Source organism: Camelus dromedarius, chromosome 34, assembly GCF_036321535.1.
Source record: "Camelus dromedarius isolate mCamDro1 chromosome 34, mCamDro1.pat, whole genome shotgun sequence".
Taxonomy (NCBI): domain Eukaryota; kingdom Metazoa; phylum Chordata; class Mammalia; order Artiodactyla; family Camelidae; genus Camelus; species Camelus dromedarius.
The window spans coordinates 12,701,544-12,713,420 of NC_087469.1; the positions used below are offsets into that span (position 1 = coordinate 12,701,544).

Genomic DNA, 11,877 nt, shown 5'->3' on the forward strand with positions numbered 1-11,877 from the left:
AGTGTTTTATGGACTTAGCCTGTTCTACTGATGGACAAAATGGTACCTAGCCTATACAAGGTATTTAAATGTTCTTCCAGTATCTGCTTCCCTGGAACCACCCATTGGTTCTGGTTCTGCCCTCTAGCGGGGCAGACTAGATATACCCTCCCGATACTGAATAGCTCTGCAAGCATTGAAATTCAACTACCACAGCCAATCTCCTCTCCTAACCTTCCCTAAAGCTTTGCTTCTCCAAGCTAAAAAGCGCACACTCCTGTTTGTTGTTGTTTCCCATACCTTTTACCATCTAGGTTTCTGTTTTCATTCCTGGGTGAATTTTAGCTTGTCAATATCCTCTTTAGAATGTAACACCAAGAATATAACATAAAATATTTCAATTATTATTTTTGCACACACACTGGGCCCAATTCAAGAAGACCATGGAGTCACTGCTTCAACTAAATAAGTTTATTGCATGATTCTCTTAGCACCAGAAAGATTCTGCTGGCTCTGCGCCTTCACACCTCTTCATCTCTAGTTATCAACCCATTGACAAGAGGCAGTCCTCTATCTACTTGAAGTGGTGTCATGGATTCCAATTAATCACTTCTTAGTGCCACTATCGGCTAATACTGGGCTGAATGGTGTGTTGTTGATTTCTTGTGTCCTTATGTCATGTGACTAGAAATGTTAGCAAGACTCCCTCTCTCTGAGAAGCTATGAAATGAAGTCCATCAGAAGCAGCATTGAGAACAAATACAGACCAAATTATTTACTACATTTGGGATTACATGTAGGATGACATACCCACTTGGCTATTTTAAGATGTTTTTGCCCCTTCAGAATCAGACCTATGTATGTCTTTCTTTAATATAGCATAATGACTGTAGTTGTCAGATCTTCACCACCAAGTGAAACCGAGTTGAAGCAAAAGCCTGGGTAATTCAGACAAAATACCCTTTCAGTATATGGAGGCTTTGATCAGTATTGAAGGCCAAAAACAAAAAGTGCTATCATGTTACATTAAATTGAGACTAAATTGTGTCTATCCTCTACTATCATCCCTAACTCGCTGTGTATAAAAAAAGAAAAGAAAAAGAAAAAAACTAGGAGAACTTTGCTGTTGAATTGCTTGCCACCAATTTCAGGGAATACTGCCTGATGAGAAAACAGTGCCACAGTCAGTGTGGCTGGTGCCACGGGTCTGAGCTCTTCCCTTCCCAACTGATCTACCCAGGAATACTCACAGAGGGAGACCAGGATGCGGCAGAATGAGCATCTTCCCATGTTTGATGCTCCTGAATGAAAGATAAAGCCATTCCCTGAGCCAGGATTCATTCTGCCTCCAATCAGGCAGAACTGTGCTTATGCTAACAGTGTTTCCTACTTACCTGTCTCTTCAAGACAAAATGTCCTTAAATGTACTAATCTGCTCCTCTTAGACCCAGAATAAGCCCTGCCATCTTCTTGTGAGACAAGAGAAGAAAGAAGTGCCTGGTGCCTTTGGGTTTGTGCTAACCATCAAATTCAATTTTTTTTTAAATTTCCCCCCAAACACAGTATTTCTACTCACTTTAAAGATCCTCCCCAAAATGCCTTTTCTGGGATTAGAAGTTGAAATTTTCCCTTCTGTATCTACTTTCCCTTCTAGGTTACCAGGATCATTCTGATTCACAAATCACTTTCTTTCTATAACCGAGTCTTCTGTAAAGCATTTGCCAAAAATCAGTACTGTCATCTGAACAGGGAGAGAGAGGAGAAATCTGAACCTAGAATGGCTTTTATAGCACATCTACATGATCTAAATAAATGAGAAATATGTCTTTACAAAGTGTTAAAAGCAAAATGCCAACCAATGCATTCTTACGGGGTGGGGGGAGTGTTTTGGGCAAAGTAGTGAACAAGGAGTCAGAGAGATATTTTCTGCTCTACTTTGGCTGTTAGCTAGTCCTGATTTCATGGGTAAATCCTTCAGTCTTGCCAAGCCTCAATTTCCGTATCTATGAAGGGAAAAATAATCTTTGCCATGACTCACAAGATTGCTGATGGATAAAGAGCACTTTGGAAAATCCAAACAGTGTACAATGCTTGTGTTTTTAAAGCAATAGCTTTGCCTCCTTAATGATGCAGATTGGATAAAGGTCTCACTCTGACACGTATCTTTGCTTAAGGTAATGTTTCGCCAACAAGCCTACTGGGGGGAAAAATGCGTGCTGCTACATCACAGAATCATAGAACTCAGATCCAGAAAGATCTTGAGGATTCATCCTCTAATTAGAGAAATACGGAACCAAAAAGTGTTGGTAAATGTAACCCAAGCTCACACCGCTGTAGTTTATATAATTATTATTAACCATTAAAACCCAACAGTCCGGACTCTACCTAGCCGCACACACTTTTCCAGTCTTCTGGGCTTTTACCTAAATACACAACCAGAGCAAAAAGAAGATCGGAAGCTGAGGTCGCCTCTGGCACGGCTGCTGTATTTGATAAGTGTACTGGGTATGTAGTGTCACACAATCCGTTAGCATAATTTCAAATTCCTAGTATCAAGAGACCTCTGTCCCTTCAGCATTTCAGAGTCAAAAAAAAAAATACTGTAAGCAGAGTCCTTTTCCACGCAGGTGGAACTCAAAACTATTAAATGATTAAAAACAGAAAAACCGGGTGGGGGAGACGGGAACCAGTTAAGGAAAGGTTTTTTAGCCCTGTTCATTCCTTCCAAGGACAGGAAACTGCCCAGGGCGGAGGGAGAGGGCAGGCCTGTAGGAGGTCGCGGTAACAAACAATTCCCGGAAACTCATGTTCGTTCCCGGTTTTGCCCGGCGAGCCCTTTATTGTCTACAGAGAGCGCAAACCCGGGAAAGAATAGGGGACCTCCCAGGGGAAAGGGAGAGGGACAACGCTCAGGGCCAGACTCCTGCCCCACCGCGTCGGTCCCCAAACAGGTGCCCTCCCGGAAGGGGTTGCGTATTCCCCTTTCGGCTTCATCGTGCTAAAACTCCGCGTTCCCTAAAATGCAATGAAAATGAGCATTTCCACACACAACCCGAGGAACACTCGAAAACACTTTGAAAATGTCAGTAGCCGGTGGGACGTGGAAGTGTTGCGGGACAGACGCCCAACGAGGTCGAGAAGCAGAAATTGCTCGATGGCGTTTTCTCTGCGCAAGTTTCTCGCCGCGCGCGTGCACCGCTCCGCAGGGGACCGGGGTGGGGTGGGGAACAAGGGTAAAGAGCGCGGGTGCCTGGGGGGCCACAAGCTCAAAAAGGGTTCCTGGGTTCAGAACCGCGAGCTTTTGAGCGGAACGGCGTCAGGCGAGGACGGAAGCGCCTCCCTGAGAAGGAGGGAGTCGCCTTAGTGTTAGTTACGGATGGGGGTCGGGGGGCCGAGTGGGAGGTTAGTGGCGAGCAGCGCGCGAGTCTGTCCCGGCGTGGACGTGTTAGGGTTAGGTTGGGGCTCGGCCCGGATCCCCGCAGAGCCGAGGGCCCAGACACCCGGTCCCTTACCTGCAGCCAGTCGGTCTGCCTAAGGATCCGGTGGAGAGGCCGCGGAGCCTGGAAAACGGAGCGGGGGCAGGTGGCTGAAGGGTGAGGGCCGAGGGGTCTGCGGTCGACCTTGGCGGGGAAGAGGCGCACCACCGAATTATGGAGCCGAGAGCCCAAACTCCAGCTTGCGCCGCTGAAGGCGCGGGGAACAAGCGAACCAGGCGCGCACGCACCCGGGCAGGGACGCAGCGGGCGGGCGGGCGGGCGGTTGGGGGAGGAGCGTGGAGGCCGGGCCGCGCGGGCCCCGCATGGGTTGGAGGGTTGACAGGTGTGTTGTGTTTGTCTTCCCGGAGCTGCTCTCCCAGGCCCGCCCCGCGGCCTCCTCCCCGCCTCCCCAGCCCCGCGTCTCAGAGCGCGTGCGGCCCTGAGCCCAGCTCCCCCTCGTCCCCAATGTCCACTTCGTCCTCCGGCTCGGTCAGCACGAAGGGGCCAGAGGGCAGGCCCAGCCGAGCCTCGGTGGGTGCGGCCTCTAGGCCGCGGGGGCTGCCCTCCGGGCTCTCTGGCCCATCAGGCGCTTTGGGCTCGTCTTGACTTTTCCTCAGCTGTTTTTTATGCTTCATCCGCCGGTTCTGAAACCACGTTTTCACCTGATTTCGGGAAGAAAAAAAAAAAATCACGTCATTCCTTCAGATCCATAGTTACTGCTCTAAGATTTGAGTGGTTGCTGCAGAAGAAAATAGACTAATAGATGACAACCCACCGACAAATTATCCAGGAGCTGTGACAGCCTCACCCTTAGGTTACATCACACCTGAGCTGCTCACAGGTTATCGTCTTAGCTTGAATGACAACCAAACATCCTAAGGCTCTCATAAGTAACTGTCCCGAAACAACGGTGAGGATCAAAATGATGTGGTTAGTAAATACTAACACTGATATTAATTAGATTACTAAGTGCTGCGTGAATGAGTTCCTCTGACGGTGACATCTACACACCTGGTCCAGCAAGACTCCTGGACTGGAAGAGGAGACTCAGACTTGCTGGTTCTTATCAGAGGGAAAATCACTGGGGCCTAGGAGGGCTATGAACACACAGCAAGTTGAGTTTCCAGGTACAGAGAATAATGAGAGAGGGGGGGAGTGAAGCAAGGCGTTTTGAGGCTGCAAGAGAATAGCATCTGAAGAAGATGAAAACAGTCCTCTCACTCGGGACAGCGCAATGGAAAGGAGGCTTCAATTAGTATGTGTGAGTGTTGTGGAGGAGATGGCTAGGATGACTTGCAGCTGTGAAAGAGATTAAATTAAGAAGAAAAAAATCTCGGGTGGGCTTCTCTCAGGCCAAGAGCCCTCTGGCCTCTTACCAACTTACGTCTGACCCGGGTTACTCTCATGATGGGAAAGAGATGGAGGAGACACAGACATGGCAGCTCTCAATCAGGGAGCGATGATCAGTCACTAGAGGAGTTTTCCCTCCACGTCCAGAACCCGCTTGAGAGATTTTGCTTTGCTAACTCTGACACAAGATTGGAGGTGTCTGTACTTTGACTATGGATCTTTGGGAAAGCGTAGAATAAAGGGGAGCAGGGTCCTTCCGCTCAAGAACTCCGCAGCGGGTGCAGGGGTATTAGGAGTGGAGGGGAGAGGAGCGAGCAGAGATGGGGCTCCCTCTCCCCCGGCCCACCTGCGTCTCCGACAGGCTGAGGGCCGTGGCCAGCTCCACCCGCTCCGGCGTGGACAGGTAGCGTTGGATCTCGAATCTCTTCTCCAGGCCGGAGAGCTGCGAGTCCGAGAAAACCGTGCGAGCTTTGCGGCGGCGGCAGTGCTTCCCCGGCAGCTCGGTGTGCTGGGGGTGCGGGAACAGCGCCGGGACCGGCACGCCTGCGGAGAGAAGAGCCGCCGAGTGGGCAGAGCCGGATCTCCAGCGAGCGACCTCGGCTCCACTCCCCACTCTAGTCCCCTGTCCTCTCCGCCTCTGCCTCCACCAGTCCGCGCCTCGCCCCAAAGCGCTTCTCCTAGGAATCGCAGAGACGGGGGGAAATCGCAATAGCGCTTGGAGATCTCTACCAAGAAGGCCATCTAGAAATATAAACAATAAACAGTACAAAGGAGAAGGAGATTATAAAATAGATCTGAAGATCTTAAAAAATGTCTTCTTGGAGAAACTTCCACAGAGTCCTCGGCTGCGCGCCTCCCGAAGTTTTCTTGCAAACGTCGAAATGGTCCAGTAGCTTCCTTCTCCCCACTATCTCCCCCGTCCTTTCAGACCCCGGATGACAACCAGTGATGCTCTGGGGCTGGTAGAAACGTGGATGTGATCTGCCTCCCCACCGCACCTAAAAAACTCCTTTCTCTTTCCCCAGCCGCCTCCATTCTCCCGCCTGCAGCCAAGGGGAACAGAGCAACGCTCTCTTACCCAGAGAGGCTCATGAGCGAGAACGGAGGGGCAATTCCCGCCTCGAACGTTTCCTTACCAGTTTCGGGGTCGCGCTGGGACCCCTAGCTCTCTAATCTGGTCCTTATTCTTTTTCTCATTCTTTCCATCCGATTCTGAGCAGAAGGATTGAAGCGCTCCCCTCCTCCCCCGCCCGCCAGGTCGTGGGAGACTTCTCGGGTCTTTCCTGACCCTCGCAGGCGTTACGGTATGAGACGCACCTAGCAGGCAAACCGCCCCAAACATCAGTACCGGCTGACCCGGGGGACCAAAACCAGAAAACAAGAAGTTCCGGTATCTCGGACCTTGGCCACTACTATTTGCGGGGTACACGGGTGCAGCCCAAAAGAGACTGTTTCTGGCCGGAGGTCAAGCCAACGTTGGCAGGCGGACTGAGACGCCGGCTTTATAGCTGCCCTTCCAACCCAGTGCCCCAAAGTCTGGGTTTTACCGCTTCAGCTTTTGTCGTGGATTCCAGGGCCCACATTTCACAACTGTCTCGTGTCTTTCCAGCCCCCGCCCGTACCAGTGTTGTTTTCCCGGCTGTGCTCTGCTTCTGGGCTCAACGAATGATTCTATTCTGGCCTGAATGAAGATGCCGGAAAAGACAGCATGAATGTGGCCTTTCAGAGAGGGGCAGAAAAAAAACCTGGGTATTTCCCCATATCTCCCTGTCCCACCCAGACTTTGCGGCTCCCGGCTCCTTGCCATGCCTAGGAAATCAAAATACTTTGGATCCAGGCTCCAGAGACACCAGCAACTGGGGCAGAAGAGGGCAGCCCAGCCCAAGATTTTGAGTTAAATGCTAGATGTTGGGAGTGAGGAGGATTAAAAAGCAGTCGAGTCTCTCCCTCTTCTTTTTCTTACCTTTTCGCCCTTATTCAGGCCAGCCCAAACCTTCAGTGCTCAGAATATTCCAAACCCTCCTTCACTTCTAAGCCTCTGCTGTATTGGCAAATGCTCAGCGCCTGAGAGAGCTGGCCCCACTGGGGTGTTTGCAGCTTCTGCGCTGGAAAGTTGAGTTCCCTTCCATGGGGTGAGATAGTCAGGGGTCTCCCTCGGAGTGGGAGAGGCAGAGATGGGGACTGAGAGATAGACCAAAGTGGCCAGTATGACCAAGAGAAAAGAAACTGAACACTGCCCATCAAAATTATCGCCAAAACCAACCGTCACCTCTTGTTTAGGAACGTTTCCTCCGTTATGAAAAGTGTGGAGTGACCACGAGTTACTACCATGGATTGGCCTCATGGGAGTTCCCTGTGTTCTCAGCCATATCCCCAACCTTCCACTTAGGGAAGAAGGCGGAAAGCCGGGCCTAGCCAGCTCTAGCCTTTCCTCGGCTCCATGACAGGGTCTGTGCTGGAAGACCTGCTCTCTCGCTCCCCGAACCTTCAGACCCCTGTTACTTACCCGAGGTGGTGAGGAAATAAGGGTGGTGGTGGTCTGCCTTATGTAGAGGGTGATGGGGGTGAGGAGCCAGGAGGGTAGGTGTGGGCATGAGAGGGTAGCTGTAATCTAGCAGAGGCACCCGAGAGGCCAGAGAGCTGGCGAAATGGTCGGGGGCCACCTCCCTTAGCGGCTTGGGCTTGTGCAGCAGGATGTCCTCGATGAAAAAGGACGTGGGCCTCTGAGAAGACGCCGGGTGTAGAGGGGAGGTGAAGTTGAGATTCATCTTGAACCGAGCGCCTGCCACAGGGCGAGGGCCCGGGACCAAGTGTAGGAAGTAGGCAGCGTCTCGGCACGCCTGGTCGAGAGCCAGCCACTCTCGAGGCTCGGATCCCCGATGCTCTCTCCTCGGCCTGGGCTACCCCGGCGCTGGAGAGGCGAGAAGACAAGCTCCTGGGTAGGTTGGGTCTACGTGTAGAATTGGCAGCTTGGAGAGGGGAGCTGGGAGAGCCAATGGCAAGGCTGCCAGAGGCGGAGGGGAGGGTGCGGTGGGCGCGGGGCGGGGCGGGGCGGGGAGCTGTCCGCGGTGCTGAACACGACCGGCCAGGCCTGAGGAGAGCGGAGCGGAGCGGAGCGGAGCGGGTTCTTGCTCCTACCAGGTTTCTCCCCCTCAGTTCTGCCCCGCCACTGCAGAAGCTGCCTGACTCCCTGCCGTTTTCAAAGAAAGCCAAAGAGAACAAGTCTCTACCACCGGGGAAACTCCTCTTTAGAGAGCAAAAGGCATTTAAAGGGCCCCAAAGCAATAGGGATAAGGCACTTATTTCAGTATTGGGATTTTAAAACTTTAGAGAAATGATAGCAGGAGGGGAAGAGGAAAAGTGAGGAGACAGCCCGTATCTGCTAGGCCCAACTTAAGTTGATGGCTGAGGGATGACTGGACTGTTGAGGTAAATAAATAAAATGATGATGATCATAACATTCCTTACCTCAGTTAGAAGGTGGTGTGAGGAAAGTTATATCTGTATTAGCCAAGCGATTTGGTCTGTGTAAATATGCTCATAGCTACCTCTTAATGCCAGTCTCCACCTTCTCTCAAATTTCCATTACTTCCTCCTCATTCCTCTCACACAGCTGTTATTTCTGCTGTACTACCCCTCCCAACCCTAGCCCCCCAAAACAACTGTGCTGTGTTTTTGTTTCCCATTCCCTTTTGCAGCCTTTCTTTTCATTTTTCCTCCCTCCCAATCTTTTGTGTTTTTTTCTGTTTGTCTTTTTCTAATCTGTCACATTTATTTCCCTGGAGTCAATTTGCTAAAATTAAGGTGATCATCTACAGCACAGCAGGGGTAATTTCAGCTCACATCTCCGAAAATTGCTCTAATTATTGATGTTAAACTCAGGGAAATTAAAAGAAGCCACTTCTCTTCCATCTCCCCATTTTTAAGCTCTAATTTGTTGAAATCTAGTCATCATCACAATTCCAATCACTACTGCTAATAGTAAAAGTGTTTTAATAGAGACTGAGTCCTCACAACCCATGCTATTAGATAATTAGAGGAGGTGTTAGAAAGCCAAGTGCTAATCCTTGGGCGCACGGGCAGGATTTCCATCTGATCTAGCAGGTAGAACAAATTAATTACCAGAATCAATTAGGCCCCGAACTACAGAGCTCCAAGAAGTGGGAGCGTTGTATTCCATACGGATGAACTGGTAAATGGTAAATAAATGAGGAGAGTGAGAAGAAGGAGGAAGAAGGGGGCAATGACTTTAAAATAAGATCTTGGCAAGTAAGCATCTAAATGAAGTCAGAACTCTATGTCCTGGAGTCTGGAATGTGATCTTTTTAAAGTTTATAATGGTAAGAACTGAAGACCGAAAAGCAGACAGCCACGGAGAGGGAACATTGCAGACTTTCAGGAGTAGTTCCTTGGTCCTTAGCCCTGGTCCAGTCATCTCCTGCAGAACTAAAAGGAAGACCAAAGTGACTTGTGAGGAGGTGCTGGGGGTGGCTGTCCACACTTTGCCGACATCCACCCTGTTCTGTCAAGTGGAGACCGAGGCATCCTGTCTCCTAAGACCCTAAAGGCTGAGTAGCTATTGAGAGTGTGGCCGGTATACAACCAGATGTGGCCCCTGTAAAGAGCCTTGCCTTGCCAGTGTGCACCTTCACTCCATCCCTTCAGGGCACAGATTTGCACTTGGCCTTGGAGGTGGGATTTCAGCTTCACTCTGAGTCAGGGACTAACTTCTGCCTCAGAAACAAAAGTAGCAGGACTACTGAATGTCCCTTGGGAGCAGGGGCAGCAAAACAACGACTTTGGGTAGCGATGACCCTTGAGCCAAGGCACTGCAAATCCTTTCTCAGAATTCAGCCTTACACATCTCCCAGTGTTCACAGGGTCCAAGGAAGGAAGGCAAGGCATGGGATAGACTGCCTGCTCAGTCCTCCCCCTTCCCCTTATTTCATATACTTTTATTTCATACTCCCTGCTCTCCCTCAAAGCTAAGGCTATCTCCCCAGGCCCTGCTCGCTGTCCAAGACATGAGGGAGGATGGGCCGACTCCCCACGCTCCCCTTTTTCTACTTCTGCTCACACTGGACCTGTCTGCCCGAGAGCTGAGAGCCACCGAGGGAGACTTGAAGGCATTTTCCTAGGGAGGACAGCTCTCCTGCCTCTGCCTCAGCCCCACTGGGAACCTAGGAAGTGAGAGACGGAGGGAGGAACCTGAACCACTCTGGGAAGGGCAAGACCTCCAGGACTGCAGGATCTTTCCTTCCTCTCTCCCTTTCAGCGATGCTGGGAAACAAAGCTCCATGGCTGAGAGAGTGAGACCAGCCTTCTGCACCAAAGCAAGCCCCTGGGGGCATGGAGGGGGTAACAGGGAATCAGAAGTGGAGGCGGAGACAGGGATTCCTCAGTCACCACCCTTTTCCACCTAGGAGACCCCCTTTTCCAAGGGCGCTCAGATAATCCCAGCTGGGGCTTTCCAAGGGGACTGTGGGGCCAGAAGGGCAGGCAGTGCAGGCAGGGCTTGTCTTGGAGAAGTTCCTTTCTGGTCGGCCTTACTTTCCTCTTAGAGTAATGGCCCAGACCTGCAGGGAAATCGAGAGGCCAAGAAAGCTGGGAAGTTTCTCTGTGATGCTGGGACTCTGAAACGGAACCACAAGAAACCTCCTGGGTTACCAGAACCCAGCCCCTACCTTACCCTCAGGGATCAGGCCTGGCCCATCTCACTTCCCCTGTAGGGTGAAGGAGGCCCCCAAGGTGTCCAGCCCATCTCCTGAGATTCAGTTCCAGTAAATTTCAGGGTAGAAGGAAGAGGCATTCCAGAGCCAACAGGCCTCCTTCTCCCCTCCACTCCTGCCAGCCCAGGGAAGGAGTAAATGTTATGTTTTTATTTAGTTTGTAAACAATTTGCCCCTTAAAAGCAGAGATATTTCATTGCCTGGATTGTCTCTAAAGTCTAGACCAGCGATGTCCAATGAAAATATAATGTGAGCCACATAAGTAATTTAAAAATTTCTACTAGTCACATTAAAAAAGTAGGAAGAAATGGGGGAAGGTATAGCTCAAGTGGCAGAGCACATGCTTAGCATGCACAATGTCCTGGGTTCAATCCCCAGTACCCCCTCTAAAAATAAACAAATAAGTATATCTAATTTCCTCCCTCTCAAAATTAAAAAATAAGTAAATTAATAATTTTTAAAAAGTAGGGAGAAACAAGTAAAACAGAATTTCATTTAACCCCAATATTTCCAATGTTCAACATGTAATCAATATAAACATCATTGAGACTTTTTGCATTTCTTTTTTTTTATACTAAATCTTCAAAATACAGTGTGCATTTTATACTTACTCACATCGCAGTTCAGACTAGCCATGTTTCAGGTGCGCAATAGCCACACGTGGCTGTGGTTACCTACTGGACAGCTCACATCTAGTTAATTGCCATAGTCCCTTTGACCCTTTTCCAATGCAGGTAGACACACACAGAAAATGGAAAGCAGCTGCTAAAGCCCACTTAGCACATTTCAGTGCTTGCCCTTCATCCACCAACTATAGTCTATTATTGTGAGAATTCATTGAGCAGCTACTCTATGCCAGGCTACTCAGTACACACCTTCACAAGATTTCCCCAAGCCTTAGGAGATTAAATTAATGCATTTATATTACACTTATTTTTTATTCTCATTTGACTAAAATCAGTCACCCAGAGCCAGTAGGCTGTGACCGTCTGCCAGGCTGACACATAAAACCAGATCCTGTTCACTGCTCTGAGCAAAAAAAAATAAAGATCAAATAATTTTCCCCCCGCCTATCCAACAAGGCCTGATAGAGCTCCTGTTTATGATTTCAGCTGAAGAATTAATTTTAAGAGAGAAAATCCATGTTCTTTTCAGGGAACTAATAATTAAACAGTCTCTCTCTCTTTCATGTCAGCCTCATCTGAAACTGTAATCTGAGCTGGAACTTAGTTTCCCGAAAAGATAACCCTATTGATGATCAAAGGAAGAGACTGGTTCCATTAGCCAAGTTGCCTATACTGTGGCCTTCAAAATAAAGGGAGGAATGTATTTTAGAAGGATCT

The 11,877-nt window shown here is 49.6% G+C and overlaps 1 protein-coding gene across 1 annotated transcript; it reads right to left on the reverse strand.

The window, feature by feature from the left end:
• Window positions 1-3,877: 3,877 nt before the first annotated feature.
• Window positions 3,878-7,573, reverse strand: BSX (brain specific homeobox). The gene is made up of 3 exons (XM_031443471.2): window positions 7,312-7,573; window positions 5,152-5,348; window positions 3,878-4,117 (listed from the first exon to the last, which is right to left on the reverse strand). The coding sequence occupies exons 1-3, from the start codon at window positions 7,571-7,573 to the stop codon at window positions 3,878-3,880; spliced, it is 699 nt and encodes a 232-aa protein (XP_031299331.1).
• Between the last annotated feature and the right edge of the window lie 4,304 nt (window positions 7,574-11,877).

Coding starts and splice junctions, on each gene's coding strand:
- BSX (XM_031443471.2), bottom strand. CDS start 7,573: ATGAATCTCAACTTCACCTCCCCTCTACACCCGGCGTCTTCTCAGAGG. Junction 5,349..7,311: donor TTATTTCCTCACCACCTCGG/GTAAGTAACAGG, acceptor TTCTCTCCGCAG/GCGTGCCGGTCCCGGCGCTG. Junction 4,118..5,151: donor TCAGCCTGTCGGAGACGCAG/GTGGGCCGGGGG, acceptor TCCCGAAATCAG/GTGAAAACGTGGTTTCAGAA.